Source organism: Nuphar pumila, chromosome 16 (genome assembly GCF_984573655.1).
Source record: "Nuphar pumila chromosome 16, dmNupPumi1.hap1.1, whole genome shotgun sequence".
Classification (NCBI taxonomy): domain Eukaryota; kingdom Viridiplantae; phylum Streptophyta; class Magnoliopsida; order Nymphaeales; family Nymphaeaceae; genus Nuphar; species Nuphar pumila.
This window is the reverse complement of record NC_143264.1, coordinates 16,144,308-16,170,925: the sequence shown is the minus strand read 5'-3', so window position 1 is coordinate 16,170,925 and position 26,618 is coordinate 16,144,308. Positions and strand designations below refer to the sequence as shown.

Genomic DNA, 26,618 nt, shown 5'->3' with positions numbered 1-26,618 from the left:
ACAGTTTGTCATTCAAACAACAATAATTTTGCTTCTGTTTTTTGTTTAAAAACTGTATCTCTTCAACACTTATGAACAGTAAACATAAATGCATCAAAACAGGCATTAAGAATTATAGACAGGAATTCTCATAGCAGAAAGTCATATTAATGACGTGTGGACCAAAGTGTGAATGAGAAACAGAATATGGAGGAACTGTTGGTTGAGTAGGTGTGCGAGAGCTTGTATATGCAAGTGGGAAAGCAAAAGTGGATACTTTTCATTCTTTCCAAGCAATAGAAATTTTATGAAAAGAAAAGTTTTCTATTTTGCCCTGATTTTGATAGGAAAAAACTTCTCCATCTCAGAAGATGGAAAAAAAAAATCAGTTTTGAGGCCAGCCCTCACCCTAATCAAAACACTAACATTTTTCCAACATGAGTTCCTCACGTCACACAAACAACAGAAAATTTTTCATAAAGAAAAGTTCTCGTATGAGAACTTGTCACAGGCAATTTAAACTCTCTGCTCCAGGAATTTTGAAAAAAGGTGACATGATTGCACCATGAACGTTGTACATCTCTCTTTACAAAACTAATATACCATAAAGTTTTATCAATAGCCCCATAAGGAGCAATAAAATCTAGCAGAACTGACAGAGCAAACATGATCAACACACCATTGGTTAAGCCCGGAATTCATCTATCAACGCATACATGGAAGCTATGTCACCTGGGTGCGGGTAAGGAGGATACAACACAGCAATTCCAAAAAATGTGGGTACGGGGCCAGGCTATATATATTAAATATCACATAAATAGAAAATAAATTCAAAATAAACTGAATATAATCTAAACATATATGCTATATCTAAAATATATATTATATACTGAAAATATAAAGTTATAAACTGAAAATATAATTATAAATTATAAATTAAACTTGTATGTACGGTCGGAGGGACGTTGAAAGGCCGGAGTAGACGGCAGATGACACTCACGAGGGACTGCCAGTGAGCTACTGGAGGAAGGTGGGGATGACGTCAAGTCAATGGCGTGTTCGGGTGTCTAAGCGTATCGACTAGTAGGACAAAATGGAGTGTCCGGATACCATAGCATGGAAGAGTTCAGCGCCACAACCTATACCTCTGCTTTTTTTTATTCAAGTACCCAAAAATGATAAGCAACTAAACAGCAAGATTAAGAAAGTTCGTTTGCATCTAAAGAGCATTAGAGCTTTAGCAAACACACAAATGCTCAAACCCCTCAAAAGTGACTAAAACAGTATATGGTGGTCTTCAGAACCAAAAAAGTGACAGAAAAACGTTGTAATTCCAGCTAGAGAAACGGAAAAACAAGATTCTTCCTCCACCTATCCGAAAAGCAAACATATAGAAGGGCGAAAGGCGCAAGTGAGATAACCCAAGAGGTGAATTAACAGCCACGCAATGGATTGACAGAAAAAGGCACAAAGCAAAACAAAATAACCAAGAAAGAAGAAGGGGAAAAAGAGGGAGCAGAAGGAGGCGGCGCATACGGTGACGGGGGCGTCGACTCTCTGGAGGTTTCCTTCCTCGACCAAGATCTCAATGGCCTTGAGGCAGAGGGCTTTCACCTCCGACTCCTTGAGGGGCTCGCATCTCTTTAGCTGCTCTATTTGCCTGTCTAGGTCTGACATTCCTCTCTCTCGTTTTCTCGGTCTGCTTGAGTTTTGCTTTCCCCCTCAAAACTGTCCTTTTTCTTTCTCCGGCGTGGCCGTATATATACATGTATATGGGCGCGTTTATCGTGGTACTTAAAACCGTAATGATACATCCTTGTTTTACAGAGGTCTAAACCGTCGGATCACGCTTAGAATGATCTGATTACTATTGTCATGCGTTAAAGTTGGCCCCAACATGAGACTCGATTAAAACTCAGGTCCGGACCCGAAGGTTCGATTAATACATGAATTCTGGTATAGTTTGTGAAATTTTATACCAGACCCGAGACCGACCCGAGTTTCGATTAAAACCCATAATTTTTCAATGTAAAACTAATAAAAAATATTATTTTATCAGATATGGTCCGAGTCTGGTTCATGTAGTTTTTATTGGATCCGGGTATGGTTTCTCTTATAGTAGACAAGATTAAACCCGAATCTGAACCTGATACCATACCCCAAAATCTGATTTAAGCCTGGTTCCACCTAGTCTGAACCAAACCCGACCCATTGACACCCCAACACATGATATGTGGGCCATTGTCAAACCATGCTTATTTAGGTATCTTACACATCTCATTTTTTCATCTTAAAATTAAGTATCATGGCACATTAGGTACGACGGAACACCAAAATCACAGCTTACCATTGTCTCATAAATGTTGAGAACCATAATATTACTTTTAATATATATATATATATATATATATATATATATATATATATATATATATATATATATATATATATATATATATTATTTGGTGCTATTTAACTATTGAGATGAAAATCATAGGTTAAGCTTTATCACTCAACCTAACACCATATATAGGTGTGTTCAACATGGTTAGTTTCCAAGTTTCAAACATTGAATACTTTTTAATCTATAAAATATAATTTATGATTTATTGAGTCATGAAATTTTAGTGCATCTTGGACCATTCATTTTTTTAAGCCCTTAAAAAATGTGCTTACATGTCACCATCACATTATTGAAACCTCATTTTCTACTAAACCAACCTTGTAGATTACATCCAAAAGGCAAGATCTAATAACAAATCTAAATCTCAAAAGGCGGTCATTTATACTTAATATTTTCATACACTTTAGTAGAGACGCGATTTGGGTGATTATGGATCGACTCACTAAGTCAGCCCATTTTCTTCTAATCAGTACCAATCAGTCTTTGAAAAGTCTGGCAGATTTGTATGTGCAGGAGATCGTACGATTTTACGGAGTACATCTATCGATCATCTCGGATCGAGACCCACATTTTACGTCGAAGTTTTGGAGACAATTACAAAAGGCTTTGGGAACTCAATTGAAGTTCAGTACAGTCTTTCATCCTCAGACAGATGGTTAGTGAGAGAGGACGATTCAAACTTTGAAGGATATGTTGAGAGCTTGTGCCTTAGATTGAAGAGGTGAGTGGAATAAGCATGTTGTGTTAGTAAAATTTACCTACAACAATAGCTACCATGACAGTATTAGCATGGCACCATACGGGGCACTATATGGACGATCGGGCAGGCCACCAGTATATTGAGATGAAGTTGGTACACATACCCTAGAAACACCAATAGTGATAGAGCACTACATGAAGCAGGTGTGCGAGATTCATGACAGACTTCAAACAATTCAAAGTAGACAGAAGAGTTATGTAGATCGGCGACGTCGAAAGCTTACATTCGAGGTTGGAGATTTTGTTTTGGTATGAGTTTTACCTACCAAGAGTGTGTTGGGGTTTGGAAAAAAGGGGAAGCTTAATCCCAGATTTGTAGGATCGTTTAAGATTTTGGAGAAGGTAGGCACAACAACATATATGGTGGAGTTACCAACCCAGTACAAGAAAATCCATGATGTGTTCCATATGTCAATGTTAAGAAAGTATGCAACAAACCCGTTACACGTGATTCAGTATGAGGATGATGAGGTACGGGAAGACTTGAATACAGAAGAGCACCCAGTAGAAATCATAGACCACAAAGAGAAAGTGTTGAGATAAAAAATTGCTCCCTTAGTAAAGGTGCGTTGGTAACACCACGATATTGAGGAGTGTACGTGAGAGCTTGAGGCCAGTATGATGGAGAAATACCCTTACCTATTCGAGTAAGTATAAATTTTGTGGGCGAAATTTTTTTAAGGGGGGTAGAATGTAACATCTTCGATTTTTCTTTAATTTAACTTTTAAAATTCTTGTTAAAAATAATTAATTCAGGCGATATTCAAGAGTCTGCATTGACTCAAACTAGGGTCCATGAGAGGCTTAGAAGGGTCACGCCCAGCCCAGTGGGGTACCGGTTAGGGTTAGGGTGGGTCATAGGAGTTCAGGGGTGACTCAGAGTTATTTGGATCTTAAATGAGTTAAGTTCGGATCCAAGCCTAAGTTTGGATCTAGTATTAATTTGGATCTTATGTTTGGATATGAATTTTTAATTTAGTTTTGGATCTTTTTGTTTGGTTCTTAGATCCAACCCAAATGAAAAATGGATCTGGATCAGATTTTGGATCTAGATCGAGCTTTGTTGGGAGTTTCTCTTGATTACGGACGGCTCTAGTGGGACCTTGGTGAGAGGTTAGAGGTTCTTTCAGTTCAATGAGGTTAATAAAATACATGGCATAATATACCCCTCATTGGATTGAATGAATCAAAGTTAATAATCTGAGAGTGTACCTTCAGGCATGAGGAAACATGGCACATAAGAAATTAGAATGAAATCATGATAATATTTTAGTTTGTGCATAAATTGTTATTTTATTTAAATGATGCATTGGAGCATATTTATTTTTGTAATATGAATGCGAGCATGATTAGTTATGTAAATGTGAGTTATGCATAATTATGATATTGTGCTATTGCATAATTTATATGATATCTGAAAATGTATCAATGTTTATTTCTATGATTGAAATATTTGTTTTCACATGTTTTGGTGATTACCTATTGAGGTTGTAGACTTATGCTTCTATTTATAATATTTCAGGTAATGAGTAGGTTGATGGGTGATGACTGTAGGCTAGGGGTAGCGCCAAGAAGGTCATAGTTCTTTACAGTTTTGAGATGACGTAATATTTTATTTATTATTTATTTGATTAAGTCATGTTAACTTTGATAATATTTGAGATACTAGTATTTGATTTATTTAAATGCAAACTATGGTTTAATTTAGTTATTCTAGTCTTATGTGTGTTGTATCTGTAATCTGCCCAAGGCTTGAACTGTATTTAAAAAAGTTTTCGTTATGTTTTTTAAAAATCGTGTAAAGGGATTTAAAAAAAAATCCTCAAATTTTGAATAAAAAAATTGAGGTGTTACAAAAAGGTTTTTTTAAATTCAGATATTTGCGATTTTGTGCATGGAAAAAACATAAAAAATTATAGAATTTGTTTAAAAAACACATAAACTTAGTTATACAGTACGAACATTTTTCATTTAAATAAGCAAGTATAATGAAAATACCACAACCACCAAAGGAACCATCACTGTCAATCTACCACAACCACCAAAAGAACCATCATTGTCAGTCTGCTCACCCATAAGATTTTATTTCATGTAGTTGATGTGCCATCATCCTACAACCTATTGTTGGGTAGACCTTGGATACATGACCTCAAACAGTCTTTTTTACCTACCACCAATGTTTGAAAATCCTTTGAGAGGATCATATTATAATCATGTTTTTGGATGACCCAACCTTCAGGGCAACTCAAGCCATGCTACCCAGAACAGATAATGACATAGACATGCCCACAATTTGGGACTAGAAAGAAATGGCAGAAAACATAAATTTGAGAGAAGTTAAGGCAGCAAGATTGTTCTAAGAGAGCTAAGTTCTTTAAAAATGGAGGTAGGGTCAACGATTCTGATATCTGGCATGAACAATTATATGCAGATTTATGAAGATCAAATATTGGTTGGCCATTGATACTGAAAAAAGATTAGTCACGGAATAATAGTCACTCGTTACATAAAAGCATCCATAAGCATAAGCATTGGGATTTAAGGTAGAAGAATGGCAGGAAAAAAAAGAGTGAGAAAATATGATAAGAGAAAAGTAATCTCCATCAAGGCAAGTGAGCAATAAAAAGAGGAAAGCGAAAGAAGTTCAGAAGTTGATTTTCATGAGGAGAAAACTATTGGAAGAAAATGAAGCAAAGGGATCTCAAGTCTCAGAAAAGAGGTCCTTGAGGAGAACACTGAAGTGCAATGTGGTCAAGGAAATTGCTTCTAATTTAAAAAATCACAGGATCATAAACCCTGTAAATGAATGTCATGTAATTTCAAATGAATATTGTGAATCTCGCTTCATTTTTTAACCAGAATCATGGCAGCGAAAAACTGGATCACCATTCTTCGAAAACAGGTAAATATGCCTAACCCTGCCCTTGTAAATATTAATTCAAAAAGCCTAAAATTGAAAAATTAAAAAATTAAAAATCCTAAAAATATTTCTGATTTCAAAGTTTTTCTTACTCTTCTTGTAAATAATGCTTCATTTTATTCAAAATCCTAAATACTAGAAAATCTGAAAATTACAAAAAATTGAAAACCCTAAAGATTCCAAAAGGATTGAAGAACCAAACCTGATTAATGCTATTAATAAGAGCACTGCAAAATACTGAGTAGGGATGCAAACATACCAGATCCAATATGACGCTTTTATGATTTTGGCTCTTACAACATGATCTGGATCCAACTTTTTTATGTATTTAGCTTATCCAGATTGGATCTGTTGGTATCCCTAATATTGAGGGAAGATTTTATAACCTTATATTCCACGTGAAATCCGTTCACACAAATGGATACGCTTCAAAAAGCAAGAGAGATCAACTTCTATAACATGTTACAATAAACGTGGATAGAGAGAGGGTGTTGTATGTTCTCCCCGGAACACAAATTTGTGTGTTCTGGTATGTACGGAGGAATATCTTGGGACCCATAATAACTCATATGTCAATGTTGCCCATGATGACTTTATGCTAAAATAACATATAAAAAAGGTAGATATGCTTTTGACGGAAATGACCTCTCGTACGATAGATATGTGTTGGACGAAAAATGTCCTCCTGCTCCCCGTATATAGATTTGCACGTTCCGCCTTTGTTTTTAGCTTGTGCTACAACACATGGCCGCCTTCTCATTCCTGCCTTATGTTAGATAGAAAACTTTTCCTAGTTCGTTTCTACCTCGTGAAGATAACTATAAATCAAACGACTAGTTCGATCATTGGTGGGCATCAAAGGGGGATTTGTCGGCCATCTCTTTTTACAGTCTTCTCTTCTTCTTCGTTTTCGTTAGGCAGTATGAAAAAAAGCAATGACGCACAAACATTCCAACAAGAGTCATTAAAGCATCGTGAATACCTTTCCATGTCATCATGTTATTGTTGAAGAACGTATGTCATCGTGAGTGTCATTAAGGCATTGTTTTGTTATTGCAGGTAGATTATATTGTTTCAACGATTGGAAACTTGAAGATATTTGTAAGTGATGGGATCTCCTGACAGGAATGCTTGGTTACATATGCGAGCAAGGGCCTCTACCCCATTCGGTATCGTCCATTCACTCAGTATATGCAATGTAACCAAATCGCGGTTGTAATAACATGTATATCAATTTGTGAGATATTGTTTTGTTTGTTAATATCGATTTGTAATATATTATGTTGAATTGTCGTATATCGATTTGTAAGATATTATGTGTTTTCTAGTGTCAATTTGTGAGATATTGCTTTGTTTGTTGATATTGATTTGTAATATATTATGTTGAATTGCCATATATCGATTTATAAGCTATTATGTATTTTCTAGTGACGATTTGTGAGATATTGTTTTGTTTGTTAATATCGATTTGTAATATATTATGTTGAATTGTCGTATATCGATTTGTAACATATTATATATTTTCTATTGTTGATTTGTGAGATTTTGTTTTGTTTGTTAATATCGATTTGTAATATATTATGTTGAATTGTCGTATATCAATTTGTAAGATATTATGTGTTTTCTACTATCGATTTGTGAGATATTGTTTTGTTTGTTACTATCGATTTATAATATATTTTTCTGAATTGTCGTATATTGATTTGTAAGATATTATGTATTTTCTATTATCGATTTGTGAGATATTGTTTTGTTTGTTAATATCGATTTGTAATATATTATGTTGAATTGTCGTATATCGATTTATAAGATATTTTGTGTTTTCTATTGTCGATTTGTGAAATATTGTTTTGTTTGTTACTATCGATTTATCATATATTTTGCTGAATTGTCGTATATCGATTTGTAAGATATTATGTTGAATTATCGTATACTGATTTGTAATATATTATGTTGAATTGTCGTATATCAATTTGTAAGATATTATAAGTTTTCTTGTGTCAATTTGTGAGATATGATTTTGTTTGTTAATATCGAATTGTAAGCTATTATGCTTAACTAATCGGTAGCCGTTGTTATATGCATCTTGAATAAATCGCAGTAAACGTATGCGTTGTTTAACACAAATTGATATTTTGCACACGACAGTGTTGAGCATATCAACTAGTTGCAGTGAAGATGATGTATCTCAATCAGTGGAAAGTCATTGAGCAACGAGCATCCGTACTATCAACACACCTGAAGAATTAAATATGTGCACTAATGATGCACATGATAAGAAGGGTGCAGACAATGAATTCACTCTTGACTTGAATATTCCAGCAGACGAAATGTGATTCGATAATGAGGTAGACGATCATGACAGTGCATGACAATACACTTGACTCTGTTTTCGTAGAGGGAATGCAATTTAATAATAAGGAAGCTGCATACAAATTTTACAATGATTATGCTTTAAAACTTGGCTTCAGTGTTAGAAGGTATTCTTGGGCAAAAAATGCACAGGGTGTCGTGGTGAAAAAGGCATATGTTTGTTCTAAGCAAGGTTGGAAGAAGTCAAGTGGAAATCCAACAAGGAGCAAGCAAGATTCAAGATGCGACTATCCAACGAGAATGATATTAAGAAGACTTTCAAATGGGAAATATGTAGTTCATATTTTAATCAATGATCATAACCATGAATTAGTCACTTTATTTATGACTCCTATGTTAAGGTCATATCATAAAGTAACTGAAACGCATGCTGCAATTGTTGAAATAACTGATAGCGTCGGCATTGCACCAAGGAAGACATACAATTTATGCGCACATGTAGATGGTGGTCGCGAGAATGTACCATTCACACCTATGGATCTAAGAAACCACTTGAGAAAGAAGATGTCAGAAAACATGAAGAATGAAGGAATATGTTTTTGATTGATTACCTACAAAAAAAATAAAACATTGACCCTGGTTTCTTTAGTGCAATGCAACTGGATGAAGATGAATATGTTGTGAATATATTTTGGGCAGATTCAAAGTCAAGAGTGAATTATGAATGCTTCAATAATGTGCTTATTTTTTATATGACAGTGAAGATTAATACAAAACAATGACCATTTGCGCAGTTTGTCGGAGTGAACCATCACTCACGGAGTTGCATATTAGGCGATGCTTTTTTGTATGACCAGATCAAGAAAACCTTTGAGTGGTTGTTCAGAGTATTTACACAAGAAATGAATGAGAAGCACCATAGAGTTGTACTTACAGATGATGATCATGCAACTGCAATTGCAGTGTCTCATGTATGACCATATGCACATCATCGCTTATGTTTGTGGCATATCTTTCAAAATGCAACAAAGAACATATGACACATTTTTAATCAGAAGACAGTGTTTGATAAAAAGTTTAGACAATGTGTACTTGAGAGCATAGACGAGGTCACCTTTATGTCTGATTGGGAGTAAATGATTCAAATGTACGACCTTGAAGACAGTGTGTGGTTACAACATTTATATGCAGACAAAGAGAAGTGGGCATTGTCATATCGAAGACAATACTTTTGTGCAGGAACGATAAACACACAAAGAGCTGAATCTATGCATGTCACACTGAAAAAAACTTTGTATTTATGTTTAACAATATTTCGTTTCATGGAACAATATGAATTATTTGTAGTCAATCTTAGACAAAATGAGCTTGAATAAGATGTGAAATGCTTCAACACCCGCCCTGTAACTTTGGGCATAAAAATATTGACGCGACCTACAGATCTGTATACACTAACTGTATTTGAATGGACTAAGAATGAGGTTATACAGGTCATGAATTGCAGCATAGAAGGACGTATGCAATATGAGAATATGCACAAATACCATATTATATGAGAGGGTGAAGAGCATCAAAAAAGGCAAAAAGCGCATGTTACGTACAATGTTGATAACTGAACAGTTGAATGTATGTGCAAAATATTTGAATTCAAAGGTATTTTATGTCGTCATGCATTAAAGACACTTAATCAAAAGAAGATACAAAAAATACCTGAGTTATATATAATGCGAAGATGGACGAGATAAGCAAAGATTGAACTGCTAGATACAAATAATGTCAGTCCATCTAGTGTTGATGAGAAGTGTCAGATAGTCTCTCGTTACCAACAACTATATAGGTCACTTATGCATGTTGCAGATTTGGTATCGAAAAGCGAAAAAACCTATGTATGTATGAGAAAAGTGTCAAGGGAATTACTTGAAAAAGTGCAGCTAATTTACCATGAGTCTGTTGCAGCTCGTGAAGACCAATCTAAGAAAATGGGATTGAACAACGTACATGAAAATCATGCTTTCCCTGACCCTTGTGAGAAGTTGTGCCGAAGTGTAAACGTCATCTTCGACAAGTCAGGAGTAAACATTATAGATTATGATGGAAATAGTCACCTAACGAAGGGTATCAAAAGGAAACCTGTCTCTGATTGCAGTCGTTGGAGGACAAAGGGTGCATTGGAATTGGTTGACAAGAAAATGTCTAAGAAACAACTAACCCCTAAGCAACCAAGCCCTTCACATGAACAAGTATATAATATAGTATATTGCTTTCCATGTAAATTATATTACGTGCAACCTATCAATATCTAACTTGTGTAATTTCCAACATGCAGCAATACCATACAAACATGCATTACAATGTTGAAACCATCAATCCACCCGACCTATTTGAGTGAAACGATGGCATAAGTTTGACAAGTCTTTTGGTATGTAACAATTTTGGGAGGATGTTTGCATTTCTTGTTGAACTTAATATAATGTCTGATATTGTTTTGTTTCATGACATGCTTTGTTCAATTCAAAAGTGAGCAACGCAACACAGGAATCATGTGTAGATTTTTCAGCTACAAAATAGTTGTAGCATTTAACTTTCATATCTTACAAATCATTATAATGTTTAGCATTCTATAATTCTTTGTTGCAAATCGATAATTCTTTGTTGTAATTTTATAATTCTTTGTTGTAAATCAATAATTTTGTGTTGTAATGTTATAATTCTATAATAGAAATCATACTACAAATATCATAAAAACCGACACTAGAAAACATATAATATCTTATAAATTAATATTAACAAATAAAATCATATCTCACAAATCGATACTCAAAAATACATAATATCTTACAAATCGATATACGACAATTTAGCATAATATATTACAAATCGGTATATGGTAATTCAACATAATATCTTACAAATTGAAATACGATAATTCACCAAAATATATTACAAATCGATAGTAACAAATAAAACAATATCTCACAAATCGACAACTAGAAAACACATAATATCTTACAAATCGATATACAAAAATTTAATATAATAGATTACAAATCGATATTAACAAACAAAACCATATCTCACAAATCGATACCCCAAAACACATAATATCTTACAAATCGATATACGACAATTTAATATAATATATTATACATCGGTATATGGTAATTCAACACAATATCCTACAAATCGATATATGACAATTCAGTAAAATCTATGACAAATTGATAGTAACAAACAAAACAATATCTCACAAATCGATAATAGAAAACACATAATATCTTACAAATCGATATTCAACATAATAGCTTACAAATCAATATTAACAAATAAAATCATATCTCACAAATCGATACTAGAAAACATATATTATCTTGCAAATCAATATACGACAATTCAACATAATATATTACAAATCAATATTAAGCAATTCAGCATAATATCTTACAAATCGATATAAGGCAATTCTGCATAATATATTATAAATCGATATACGACAATTCAACATAATATATTATAAATCGATATTAATAACCAAAACAATATCTCACAAATCGATACTAGAAAACACATTATCTTACAAATCGATATACGACAATTCAACATAATATATTATAAATCGATATTAAGCAATTCAGCATAATATCTTACAAATCGATATACGACAATTCAGCATGATATATTACAAATTGATATTAACAACCAAAACAATATCTCACAAATTGATAATAGAAAACATATATTATCTAACAAATCGATATACGAGAATTCAGCATAATATATTACAAATCGATATACAACAATTGAGCATAATATCTTACAAATTGATATACGACAATTCAACATAATATATTACAAATTAATATTAACAACCAAAACAATATCTCACAAATCGATACTGGAAAACACGTATTATCTTACAAATCGATATACGACAATTTAGCATAATATATTACAAATCGTTATACGTCAATTGAGCATAATATCCTAAAAATTAATATAAGGCAATTCAACATAATATATTACAAATCGATATTAACAAACAAAATAATATCTCACAAAATGACACTAGAAAACACATAATATCTTACAAATCGATATACAACAATTCAATATAATATATTACAAATCGATATACGACAATTCAACATAATATGTTATAAATCAATAATAACAAACAAAACAATATCTCACAAATTGACACTAGAAAACACATAATATCTTACAAATCAATATATGGTAATTCAGTATAATATATTACAAATTGATATTAACAAACAAAACAATATCTCACAAAAATCAATATAATATCCTATAAATTATAAGATGTGTCGATTTATAAGATATTTGTATTGTGATTTTGAAACGTGTGCCTACGGAATTTACATTTTTGCGATTTGGGTGCTTGAGGTGGCGATTTGCGTATTCAATACACGTGTGCCAGGTTTATAATTTTGATTTATGAATCAATGTGAATTTTGTACAGTCTTACAAAATTTGTTACAAATGTCTGTACAAAAAATTTTGAAAATTGAAAGTTGAACAAAAAATTGCTCTCTCTCTTTCTCAGTAGTAGAACATAATCCTCTTTGCGTTATCCTTGAGAACATGTAGACGTTTAAAATGACTTCCTCTTACTCTTGGGGGCCTCATGTTCTTCATAGCTTTCTAGGTAATCTTGCAGTCTGGATTTTTGTATCTTCCTCAACTAGAAAATCATTCAATTTTTTGCATATTTCTATGCAGAATCCAGGTATATTATCCTGGAAAAAACCCCTTGAAAGTCAGAGCAATATAAAAATGTAGTCACCAATAATATAGGATAATAAAACATGTTTAAGTGTACAACATACAACGGTGAATTCTGGTGCTCGTCCATAGTATATTGCTTCAACATACTTCATTACAAAGACGCCACAATCGATGCCATTATTTTGTAAAGGAGCATCCTCTGCGACGTGAAGCCTCCACGGGCCAATGTCGACACCCAACATGTCTTTGAAAAATCTAACCTGTGGTTTATGCAAAAGCAAGTAAATTTCAGGCCACGATATAAGATACAGTAATCTTAAAGACATAAACTTACCAAATGCACAATGTCACAGTCTACACCAATGTCATAATCCAAGGAGTTGCATAGCCATATTTTTTGTTCTCGTACATCCAATAGGTATAAGACCCAATGCTTTTCTGATTGCCACAACGTAGGAATCAATATCTGTAAATCAATTTTAAAATATCTTAAAAAAAATATAGAAATACGTACTGATACCATAAAAATTGATGTTAAGAATCAGGATATAAATCGATATTAAGAATCAAACCAATATCTTAAAATGATATTACGAATCAATACAGAATTAGAACAACATCTTAAATCGATATGAAAATTCCTATTGATAGCTTAAAAATAGATATTAAGAATCAACATAGAAATCAATATTAAGAATCAAAACAATATCTTAAATCGATATTAAGATTCAGAGCAATATCTTAAATCAATTTAAAAATTTGTATTGATATCTTAAAAATTGATTTTAAGAATCAAAACAATATCATAAATCGATATTAAGAATCAACATAGAAATCAATATTAAAAATCAAAACAATATCTTAAATCGATATGTTGATAGCTTAAAAATCGATATTTAGAATCAACATAAAAATTAATATTAAGAATCAAAACAATATCTTAAATCGATATTAAGAATCTAAACAATATCTCAAAAATCGATATTTAGAATCAGTATAGAAATCAATATTAAAAATCAAAATAATATCTTAAATCGATATGCAAATTCCTATTGATAGCTTAAAAATCGATATTAAGAATCAAAATAAGATCTTAATTAGATTTAACATCTTACAAATTGATATGGTCACAAACCTTTTCACTTGAACAAAAGTTTGTCATTTGGTCATTGTTACCCCAATATTATATTCCATCTAGAAATCCAGCCACATATGACATTCAACGAACAATACTCTATTGAACAGAACAATAGTAATAGTAAGTTTAAAAGATGAAGGTACATTAGTAAACAAAAAAAGAAAATAAACATATAAGATAACCGATATATCATAAAATAAGGGGTGACGACGTTGACCGACATGGTTCTTTCCTTTCTTTGAATATACATGATGAAATCGTGTATAGCCTGTTTACAATAAATGTATACTTATTAATATACATACCTATGGCATACGCAAATGTATAACTGGTAGTGGTTTCATATGTACAAAATTACTGATAGTGTGTCCTGCAAATTCATCTCGCATCCGATCGATGTTCTCTTTAAGCACTTTGTTGAGTTTTCTAGCACCTTGTTTTGTAGATGTTGCACTGAAATTAGCTGAATATTCAGTAAAATAACTATAACATTATATTTAGTAAACAAACTGTAAATGACGTAAAAAAGATGAAGCAGGTTATAAGAATCGAAGGTACCCTTTTTTGTGGACGTTCAACTGAATCATAGCGTCCTTCTTCGACATCGATATAAATTTTACAATGAATGAGGTTAGAGGAAACGTCAGTTTTTTTGTTCATTGCTCACTAAGCAGGTTATAGGAAAGGCTCCTTTTCTTCTTTAAATGAAACGCCGTATGTTTCATGCTCTTAAAGGAAACGTCTTGTGTTCCTTGCGAAACACGACACCTATTCATTTATTCTTCACGTCATTTCACATCCCGTCAGTTTTCAAAAATTATGCAAAAAGAATATTAACAAATAAATAAATTACATTGTGCATTAATTAAAAGACGTCATTTCATTTGCTAGTATCATCGAAACGATGTTAGTACGTGTAAATGAATGACATATCGTATAACATCAGTAGCGTGTCAAATGACGTCTTCCTAAACTCTAGACCCTAAACCTTAAACTAATGTTATGCAACGTTCCTTGCAACTAAAGGAAATACTATAAATAATAAACCCTAAATCAGTAATCGCTTAACGATTGAACAAACCTAAGTACAAATCGTGGTAACTTCATAATCACTATACATAGTAAGCGCTATTACAGGAATCACTATACAAAATAAACTCAAAACTAGTAATCGCTATAGGATTTAGCAAACGTAAGTACAAATTGTAGTAATATCATAATCGCTATACCTATTAATCGCTCTACTAAGTAATCGCTATCACAGAAAACACTATAAGTAATAAAACCTAAACCGATAATCGCTATACGATTTAGCAACAATAAGTACAAATCATGGTAGCTTCATAATCGCTATACCGAGTAATCACTATTACAGGAATCACTATACATAATAAACTCAAAACTAGTAATCGCTATACGATTTAGCAAGCATAAGTACAAATTGTGGTAACTTCATAATCACTATACCTATTAATCGCTAAACTAAGTAATAACTATCACAGAAAACACTATAAATAATAAACCCTAAACCAGTAATCGCTATACGATTTAGCAAACGTAAGTACAAATAATGGTATCTTCATAATCGCTATACTGAGTAATCAACATATTAAGTAATCGCTATCACAAGAAACACTATAAGTAATAAACCCTAAACTAGTAATCACTATACGATTTAGTAAACGTAAGTACAAATTATGGTAACTTCATAATCACTATACATAGTAAGCGCTATACAGAGTAATCACTATCACAGAAATCACGATACATAATAAACCCTAAGTTAGTAAGCGTTATACGTAAGTATAAATCATGAAAGAATTATATAATTACAAACCTAAGTTTATGTAGTCCTGTCGATTTTTCAGTGGCACTTCTGTGTTACACTTATTAAAGAAAGAATTATATAATTACAACAAAGAATGACAGAATTACAACATAGAATTATCGAGATACACAAATCATATATGTTTATTCACTTACACTTGACGACTCAGATAGACATAAAAATCGCCACTTTCTTGGACTTGGAGGAGTCTCTTTATTCGGTGGCCTCTTCGTTCCCTTGATCTTATTAAACCCACTGGTAATCATCTCAATCAGTGCCCCAATTTGTTTACTCAAATTCTGCACGTCCTTCTGTAACTCCTTATTCTCACTCTCCAGCATCGCTAAACTTTGGTCGAACGATACCTTCTCCAGTTGTGTTTGCTCCTTATCATGTACTGCAACAAAGAGAATCGTAGTATCCGCCAAATGGACACAATAGACATTACATCTATGCTGAAGGACGACATGCTAGGGGACAAGAGTGAACTCACTTTCAGGTTGCTTCTCCTCAATCTGTCGATTTCCACGCATGGGGTGCCAATATTGTTTAAAATAGTTAGGGTCATATTGTCGTTCTTATGGCACAAACACTTCATTTGTTCTAGCTATCCAATTGTTTCGTGAAGCGTTTGTGCCAATTCACATTTTTGACCCTACCACTATTCATCTTCCTTTTCAATGCCACGGGCAATTTTGGTATCGATTGTCCCAAACCAGCTTGTAGGAATACTCGACTACCATGCCGTAACTCGGCTTCACATTTGCTAAAGAGCCAAATATCGCAGACAGACAATCTCACAACCTTGACAACAACCTTGTCGTCATCGTCCTTCCCATCCCCACAAGGTCTCTAAACAACCTGTACAATCGAGATTGTGGTTTAGATATAGACATAATTATTCATGCAAAATGCTGAATACGATGACGATTTATACTAAGGAAGACAAAATGCTAAATGCAATTATTAGTTAAGAATGCTAAACATTACAAAGATTTATGGTAATAAAAGTTAGATGCAAATGCGATAACAATTTGTACTAAGAAAGATGAAATGTTGAATGCAATGATTACTTGAGAATGCTAAACATTACAATGATTTACGGTAATAAAAATTAGATGCAAATGCGATGACGATTTGTACTAAGAAAGACAAAATTCTAAAGCGATGATTACTTAAGAATGCTAAACATTACAACAATTTACGCTAATGAAAGATGCAAATGCGATAACGATTTATACTAAGGAAGACAAAATCTTAAACTGATGATTACTTAAGAATGCTAAACATTACAATGATTTACGCTAGTGAAAGTTAGATGTAAATGTGATAACGATTTGTAATAAGAAAGACAAAATCCTAAAGCGGTGATTACTTAAGAATGCTAAACATTATAACGATTTACACTAATGAAAGTTAGATGCAAAGGAGATAACGATTTATACTAAGGAAGACAAAATTCTAAAGCGATGATTACTTAAGAATGCTAAACATTACAACCATTTTAAATATTTACCTCATTTAATTGCAGCCCATCTAAAACGAATCGAGCATTTTTCTCCTTGACATTTATTGAAGCCCACTCGCCGATCTTGAGAAAACCACAAACCGCAGGGCCATATTGAGGACGCAAGGCGATAATATGCTCCTACGTCTAGGCCTATAAAAATAATATATTAGTAAGACTACAACCTTTAACGAGCTTACTCCACAAGCACTAAATATGTAATAAACAAATACCTGAACAAATGGCCAAAACCTCCCAATGATTTTCGTACCCCTACTCGCACGGTAAAGTTGATTGTACAAGTGTGCGAGCATAGCAGCATCCCATGCCTAGTTGTCGACTTCATCTAAGTCTACTAGAAACCATAGCCATAAGAAACTTATTCTCGAACCAAAACAATAAAAAAATAAAGTAAGTCCAAAAAAATAAAGAAGGAAGCCATGTACTCTTGGTCAGTTGCTTCAAATACACATGCAATGAACCAACCTTTCCATTTATTACGGAAAAAATAAACTTTCATCATTGAGGAATTTCCTCCACCAGAAATACACTCACGTCATTCCTCCATCGACATTCCTAGAAGGGCTATGCAATTGTCCATTGGGTTATAGTTTGAATCCTGTGTTAGGACAACACTTCCATGGCACTTAAGACCTGTAATCCGTGTCACATCTTCTAGGGTCTGGTGATATCAAAACCCCCAAACTGGAACGTGTTTGTCTTATGGTTCCACTTATTGACCAGGTGGGTCATGGTGTTTCAACAATTTTCAAAATAATGTCGGTCCAAAAGGCCCCCGAAGTGCATCTTTCGTAATCGATCCTTCTGATATTCACTCAGCTTTCAGAACCACAACAGAACTACATGCCACTAACACCGCCCTCTCAGCTTTTTACCTGCTGCTTTGCTTCTCTTCTAACTTGCCTATAACACAAAATATCAAATCACAATTAATCGCTATACATAGTAATCGCTATCGTAGTAATCGCTATATAAAGTAATCACTATCACATTAATCGCTATCGCAGTAATCACGATACAAAGTAATCACTATACATAATAATCACTATACATAGTAATCTCTATATAGACTAATCACTATTCATAGTAATCGCTATCATAGTAATCACTATACAAAGTAATCACTATCGCAGTAATCACTATACAAAGTAATGACTATACATAATAATAGATATACATAGTAATCACTATTCATAGTAATCGCTATACATAATAATACCTATAACAGTACACCACGACATACAGTAGCGATTAACGTACCTTGGTCACACTTTTCTCCTCTTCATCCCCTCTCTTCCTCTACTTTTGCACTTCTTCCTTTCTTCTGTCCTTCGCGTCCATCGTATGCTTTTTCCTTCTCTTCCTCGTCCTACTTCTTTCTCTTCCTCGTCCTCCTTCTCATTCCTTTGTCTTTTGTTCTCTTCCTCGTCCTCCTCCTTTCTTTGCCTTTCGTTCTCTTCCTCGTCCTCCTTCTCCTTCCTTTGTCTTTCCTTCTCATCCTCGTCCGCCTTCTCCTTCTCCTTCCTTTGCCTTTTCTTACCTTCCTCATTCTGATGCTTCTTCCTTTGCCTTTCCTCTTCCATCTTCATCATTTGGCTTTCCTTCTCTTCCTCCTCCTTATTCTTCTTCAATTGCCTTTCCGTCTCTTCCTTATTCTTTTTTTGCCTTTCCCCTAACCTCCACCTCCTCCTTTCTTTGCCCTGATTTCCTTTGCTTTTTACATTATCCTCCTTTTTTCTTTCATTTTGCTTCTCTTCGTCATCCTTCTTCTTCTTTTTCATCTGTACTTCTTCCTCATCATTCTTCGTTAGATTATCATCTTCAATATCTGACGGATTAGGCTTTACTCTATACTTTACCAACAATTGCTCACTTTCTTTATCATTCTCAATCTTTATTATTCTATAGTACGCTTCTAATTGCTCATACAAAGCAGACTGTTGGACAATTTCGTTAAGAGTTTTCCCCACTGATGACAAAGCATTCTTCTCTTAGGAATGTAAGTCATTGGTAACCTGCACAATACAAAAACTTACCGAGACGACAAAGGGTGCTCCAACGAAAGAAGATGAAGCATTAGAATTTTTGTGGAACATTTAGGGAAAAATATTTCAAAGAACTCTTTTTATAGCTTATGGGACCCGCCAAAGATTCTTTGTCGGTTCATGTCTTATAATAAAAGATTTTATAATGAAATCATTGTCGGCTACAAAGATTTGCCTTTGTTACGATAATATTGTCATAGTATAACACAATTCGATGATCAAATACAGAATGTCTTAAATCGATATGGAAATTACTATTGATAACTTATAAATCGATATACAAAATCAGGATAGAAATCGATATTTAGAATCAAGTTCAATATTAAGAATCAAAACAACATCTTAAATCGATATGAAAATTCCTATTGATATCTTAAAAATCGATATTTAGAATCAAAACACTGCCTTAAATCACTATTAGGAATCAAAACAATATCTTAAATCGATATTAAGAATCAGCATAGAAATTGATATTAAGATTCAAAACAACATCTTAAATCGATTTGAAAATTCGTATTGATATCTTAAAGATCGATATTTAGAATCAAAACAATATCTTAAATCGATATTAAGAATCAAAACAACATCTTAAATCAATATGAAAATTCTTATTGATATCTTAAAAATCGATATTTAGAATCAAAACAATATCTTAAATTGATATTAAGAATCAAAACAATATCTTAAATCAATATTAAGAATCAGCATAGAAATCGATATTAAGATTCAGAACAATATCTTAAATCGATTTGAAAATTCATATTGATATCTTAAAAATTGATATTTAGAATCAAAACAATATCTTAAATCGATATTAAGAATCAAAACAACATCTTAAATCGATATGAAAATTCCTATTGATATCTTAAAAATCGATATTTAGAATCAAAACAATATCTTAAATCGATATTAAGAATCAAAACAATATCTTAAATCGATATTAAGAATCAAAACAATATCTTAAATTGATATTAAGAATCAACATAGAAATCAATATTAAGATTCAGAACAACATCTTAAATCGATTTAGAAATTTGTATTGATATCTTTAAAATCGATATTTAAAAACAGAACAATATCTTAAATCAATATTAAGAATCAAAACATCTTAAATCGATATAGAAATTACTATTGATATCTTAACAATCGATATTTAGAATCAAAACAATATCTTAAATCAATATTAAGAATCAAAACAATATCTTAAATCCATATTAAGAATCAACATAGAAATCGATATTAAGATTCAGAACAATATCTTAAATCGATTTGAAAATTCGTATTGATATCTTAAAAATTGATATTTAGAATCAAAATAATATCTTAAATCGATATTAATAATGAAAACAATATCTTAAATCGATATACAGAATCACGATAGAAATCGATATTACGAATCAAAACAATATCTTAAATCGATATTAAGAATATTATGCTGAATTGCCGTATCGATGATTAATATATTATGCGATATGTATATCGATGTGTAAGATATTAGGTATTTTCTAGTATCAATTTGTAAGATGTTATACAATGTATTGTCCTATCACAATCTACACAATGACGTCTATGTCGGCCACAACTGGATGAAAATCGCAATTTGCATGAGTACAAATCGCGATACAATTGCATGGACAAATCATTGTCTTATCTAGCCTTCAAATTTACACATTGTTATATACATCGTTTAGGGTTTAAGGTTTAGGTATAATGTTTAGGATTTAGGTTTAGGGTTTAGTGTTAGGGTTTAGTAAGATATGACACAATTTGTAATATATTTTGCCATATGTACATCTATTTGTAAGATTTTATGTGTTTTGTAGTGTCGATTTGTAAGCTATTAGGCTGAACTTCCGTATCGATTTCGTTCACAAAGAAAGAGTTTTGGGATGAATCCATTTTCATGAATCGTGAGCCACAAAAATAGAATTGTTAATATTTTTTTTGCATCACCATTCATGAAAATGGCTTTATCCAAAAAGCATGTTAATTTTGTTTAATAATGTATCTTTCACATGTACAAATCGTTATAACAGGTATCATTCACATGTATAAATCGTTGTCTCATCTAGCCTACAGAGCTACAATTTTGAAAGTCCTGTTGATAGCATCATACAAATCGATATGGAAAGTCTTGTTGATAGCTTCTAAATCGATATACAGAATCAACATATAACTCGATATTTAGAATCATAACATATAAATCGATATTAAAAATCAAAACAATAACTTAAATCGATATCAAGAATCAACACAAAATCAATATTAAGATTCAGAACAATATCTTAAATTGATTTAAAACACTAGTATAGATATATATAAAACCCTACCTGACACGACCCGACCCATTGTCGAGGTGTAAAACCCTAGTCTATTTAACCTCTCTTCCTCTTTTCTGCGGTAGCGCAACTTCTTTTTCTTCTTCTTTTTTCTCCTCCGCCTTCGTCTTCTTCTTCTTCTCCTTCTTCGACATTTTTGTCAAACACATATTTATCTTTTAGAGACTCTCATTTTTACAGAAAAAATCACCAAAACATCCATAGTGTTCAGCGTCAAGTTCATTTTCTGTTGCAAAGCGATTATATGTGCAGCTGCAGATACATCCTCTCCAAGAAAATGAGCTTGTTAGTAATGGCAGCTCACTGCACCATTTTCCTCTGGCTGAGGCTGATAGAGATTCCAACAGTGGTGCACTCTTAAGAATATGCTTCACAAAATTCAGCTCAGGCACTGTTCCCATGAAGGAGCCGATGAGCTATATCATAAGTCACTTTTACGTATTTGCCTTCAATATACTTTATGACAAATACATAAAAGAGATTTATGATGTAGCCCATTGGCTCTTTAAGGGGACAGTGCCTAAGCTGAAGTATGTGAAGCATATTCTCAAGGTGCACCATTGCTCGAGTCTCTATCATCCTCAGCCAGAGGAAAATGGTGCAGTGGCGTGCCATTACTAATGAGCTCATTTTCTTGGAGAGGATGTATCCGCAACTGCAAATGGAATCACTTTGCAGCAGAAAATGAACTCGACGATGAATGATACAAATGTTTTGGTGATCACTTATGTAAAAATGGTAGTCTCATAAAGATAGATATGTGTTTGACGAAAATGTCCTCCCATAAATAGCTTTCCACATTCTCGCACCTGGATTGCATTAGAAGCTCATCACTAATTTGGACGTGGGTTTCATACTTGTGATGATATCTGTTTTCTTTCTTGATGATGGTCATGTATTGTATCTAAGCCAAACCATTGGTTATGACGTATTGTATCTAAATTCTAATATTTTTTGTATATGAATGTGGTTTTAAATCATGTGGATTTGTAGTTACGAAATTGCGGCGAGAACGATATGTGTTTGTAAAAGAAAATCATGATAGCACGTGGCCTTCATACGTCGTGTAAATCGTGATAGTAGGTGTCATTCACTTAGACAAAGCTCATTCTCTAAAAGACATACGTCATTGTGTAAATCACGATGGTATAACGATTTACACAATGACGTCTATGTCGACTACATCTGGATAAAAATCGTGGTGCATCAGTATAGAGCACATTTGTGCAAATCGTTTCAGTCGTTTATCAAAATTTATGCAAAGCGATTCATTACTAGTAGATTGCTTTTACGTTTCATAATTCATTGTTTCAGGCATTTATTAACTCAACTGTGTAAATCGCGATAGGAACAACTCATAAAAGCAAATTAGTGGCATTTTCACTGTACAAAATGCTAAACAATTGTTTGATTTTTATTTACGAACACCGATCATTACAATGATTTGTTTAGTGACAACAGTTTAGTCCATTTGCCTTTGTTACGAAAATATTGTCATAGCATCATATACATCGATATGGAAATTCTTGTTGATAGCTTACAAATCGTTATACATAATCAACATATAACTCGAAATTTAGAATCATAACAATAACATATAAATCGATATTAAGACTCAAAACAATAACTTAAATCGATATCAAGAATCAACACAAAAATCGATATTAAGATTCAGAACAATATCTTAAATCGATTTGGAAATTCATTTTGATGTCCTAAAAATCAATATTTAGAATCAAAATAATATCTTAAATCGATATTAAGAATCAAAATATTTTCTTAAATCGATATGGCAAATCCTATTGATATAATAAAAATCGTTGTAATGTTTAGTCGATTTGCCTTTGTTATGAAAATATTGTCATAGTATAATGCAAATTAATGATCAAATATCATACAAATCGATATGAAAATTCTTGTTTATAGCTTATAAATCGATATAATGAATCATCTTCGTAATCGAGGGTTTAGGTATAGGGTTTAGTTTATAGGTTTTAGGGTTAGGGTTTAGTAATATATTAAGGGTTTATGGTTTTGCATTACGGTTTAGTAAGATATTAAGGGTTTAGTGTTTAGGGTTAGGGTTTAGGTTAAGGGTTTAGGGTCTAGGGTTATGGTTTAGTAAGATATTAAGAGTTTAGGGTTTAGGGTTTCAGGTTTAGGGTTTAGGGTTTCAGGTTTAGGGTTTAGTAATATATTAAAGGATTATGGTTCAGCATTACAATTTAGTAAGATATTAAGAGTTTAGGTTTAAGGTTTAGAGTTAGGGTTTAGTAAGATATTAAGGGTTTAGGGTTTAAGGTTTGGGGTTTAAGGTTATATTAAGGGTTTATGGTTTAGCATTATGGTTTAGTAAGATATTAAGGGTTTAGGGTTAGGGTTTAGTAAGATATTAAGGGTTTAGGGTTTAGGTTAAGGGTTTAGGGTTAGGGTTTAGTAAGATATTAAGGGTTTAGGGTTTAGATTAAGGGTTTTGGGTTTCGGGTTTTAGGTTTTAGGGTTTAGGGTTAGGGTTTAGGGTATAGGATTTAGGTTTAGGTTTTAGGGTTAGGGTTTAGGCATTAAGGGTTTTAGGGTTCCTGCTTTAAACATATAAATCAATGCTTCAAACGTACAAATCAATGTAGAAATCATACCTTTCATAAGTACATATAGTTGTAATGTTTGGACTTCAACATTAAACATCGTTGTATGATTTAACAAACTTGATTATAAATCTTGGTAACTTTATAAATCATAAATCTCTATTGCATTAAATGTATAAATTGTTGCTGCTTTAAATGTGTAAATCATGAATCATAAATCATAAATCGCCACAATGATTTGCCTTTGTTACGAAAATATGTGTCATTTATTTGTAAAAGAAACGTCGTTTCAAATCCTGCTCGTTGTCAAAAATCGATATGCCTTGTGAGACCTGGATTCCGGTTATGATGTTTGTGATTTAAGCAATGACGTTTATATAAGCAACAACGATTTGCCTTTGTATAGAAAATCTTGGAATAGTATAAAACAAATCGCGGTTGTAGTAACATACTATCGATTTGCGAGATATTGTTTTGTTTGTTAATATTGATTTGCAAGCTATTATGCTAAATTTTTGTATCGATTTGTAATATATTATGCGATATGTATATCGATTTGTAACATATTATGTGTTTGCTAGTGTCAATTTGTATGATATTTGTATTATGATATTGAAACGTGTGCGTGCGACATTTACATTGTTGCACAATTGCGGTGGAGATGTGCGTATTCAAATTGTTGTTCATTTAGCGATTAAAATTGAAATTGCTTTGCAGCGTCATAGATGTCATTAAATTGTTGTCTCTTGAATCTCTATTGTCAACACACATATACGATAAGTTGTTTCTTTTATTGGCATGATAAATAAAAACTTGATGCATAATATTGTGCGATGCAACTGACGATCATGCCAAATAACATGAAGAATCATGTGCATATAGATTTCATTTTGCATGGTCGGCAGGAAGAAATCCTTTTGCCTCATAAGTGCGCGTAGTTTTCATTCTCCTCCTTCTTCCTTTGCTTTTCATTCTCTTCGTCATCCTTCTTTTTCCTCTTGATCTTTAGTTCTTCCTCATCTTTCTTTGTTTGCTTTTTATCTTCAATATCTGATGGATCAGGCTCCGCATAATAAATATCCAACAATTTGTTCATGTCTTTTTCATTCTCAATGTTCTTTACATAACCCTCATATATATCGGATTGGCAGATGATTTCTCCAAGAGTCATTCCCTCAAACGGCGAAGGCTTTCTTGTCTTACGAATTGTAGTCATTGCTAACGAGCACAACACATAAATTTAATTGCATCATTGTATGTTACAACCGCTTTTCCAAGTATATATTATTACAAATTATCACATTCGTTACACAATCACCAACATTACAAGCCATCATAATATTTGGCTTCATAAATAAACATCGTAGTATGACTTAGCAAAATTAAGTATAAATCGAGGTAACTTAATATTTACACATCGTTACCGCATCAAACGTATAAATCGTTGTTGCTTCAAATATATAAATCGTTGTACAAATCACACCCTTCATAAGTACATATCGTTATAACATTTTTACTTCCTAAGTAAACATCGTAGTACGATTTAGCAAACTTAAGTACAAATCATAGTAACTTCATAAATCATAAATACACATGACTACTGCTTCAAACATATAAATCATTGGTGCATCAAATGTACAAAGCGCTCCTTCAAATGTACAAATCGTTGTAGAAATCGAACTCTTCATAAGTACATATCATTGTAAATCATAAATCGCTACTGCATTAAATGTATAAATCGTTGCTGCTTTAAATGTATAAATCATGAATCATAAATCGTAAATCGCTATTGATTCAAACGTATAAATCGTTGTTGCATCGAATAAATCGCTACTGTATTAAATGTATAACTCTTTGTTAATTTCAAACTTACAAATCGTTGTAGAAATTTAGCCTTCATAAGTACATATCGTTGCCTTTCACGACTCTTGTTTGAGTATAAAAATAGGTGTTATTTAACATGCATAGTACAACCACTTGTAAGATTTAGCATTCGGATTTACAAATCGATTTGTTTACATAATGAAAACTTAC

General features: G+C 32.6%; 1 protein-coding gene across 2 annotated transcripts in view; it reads right to left on the bottom strand.

Moving 5' to 3' along the window:
* LOC149813022 (serine/threonine-protein phosphatase PP-X isozyme 2) overlaps positions 1-26,618 on the bottom strand; it is an 87,482-nt gene that overhangs the window by 44,764 nt on the left and 16,100 nt on the right. Inside the window, exon 1 of one of the 2 annotated variants that reach the window (XM_089992506.1) lies at positions 1,516-1,671. The exons of the other annotated variant lie outside the window; for it this stretch is intronic. Within the exon in view, the coding sequence (XP_089848632.1) occupies positions 1,516-1,656 (141 nt within the window). The 5' untranslated portion in view covers positions 1,657-1,671. Of the gene's footprint in view, positions 1-1,515; positions 1,672-26,618 lie in introns of those variants that run through there. 2 annotated transcript variants of the gene reach the window in all.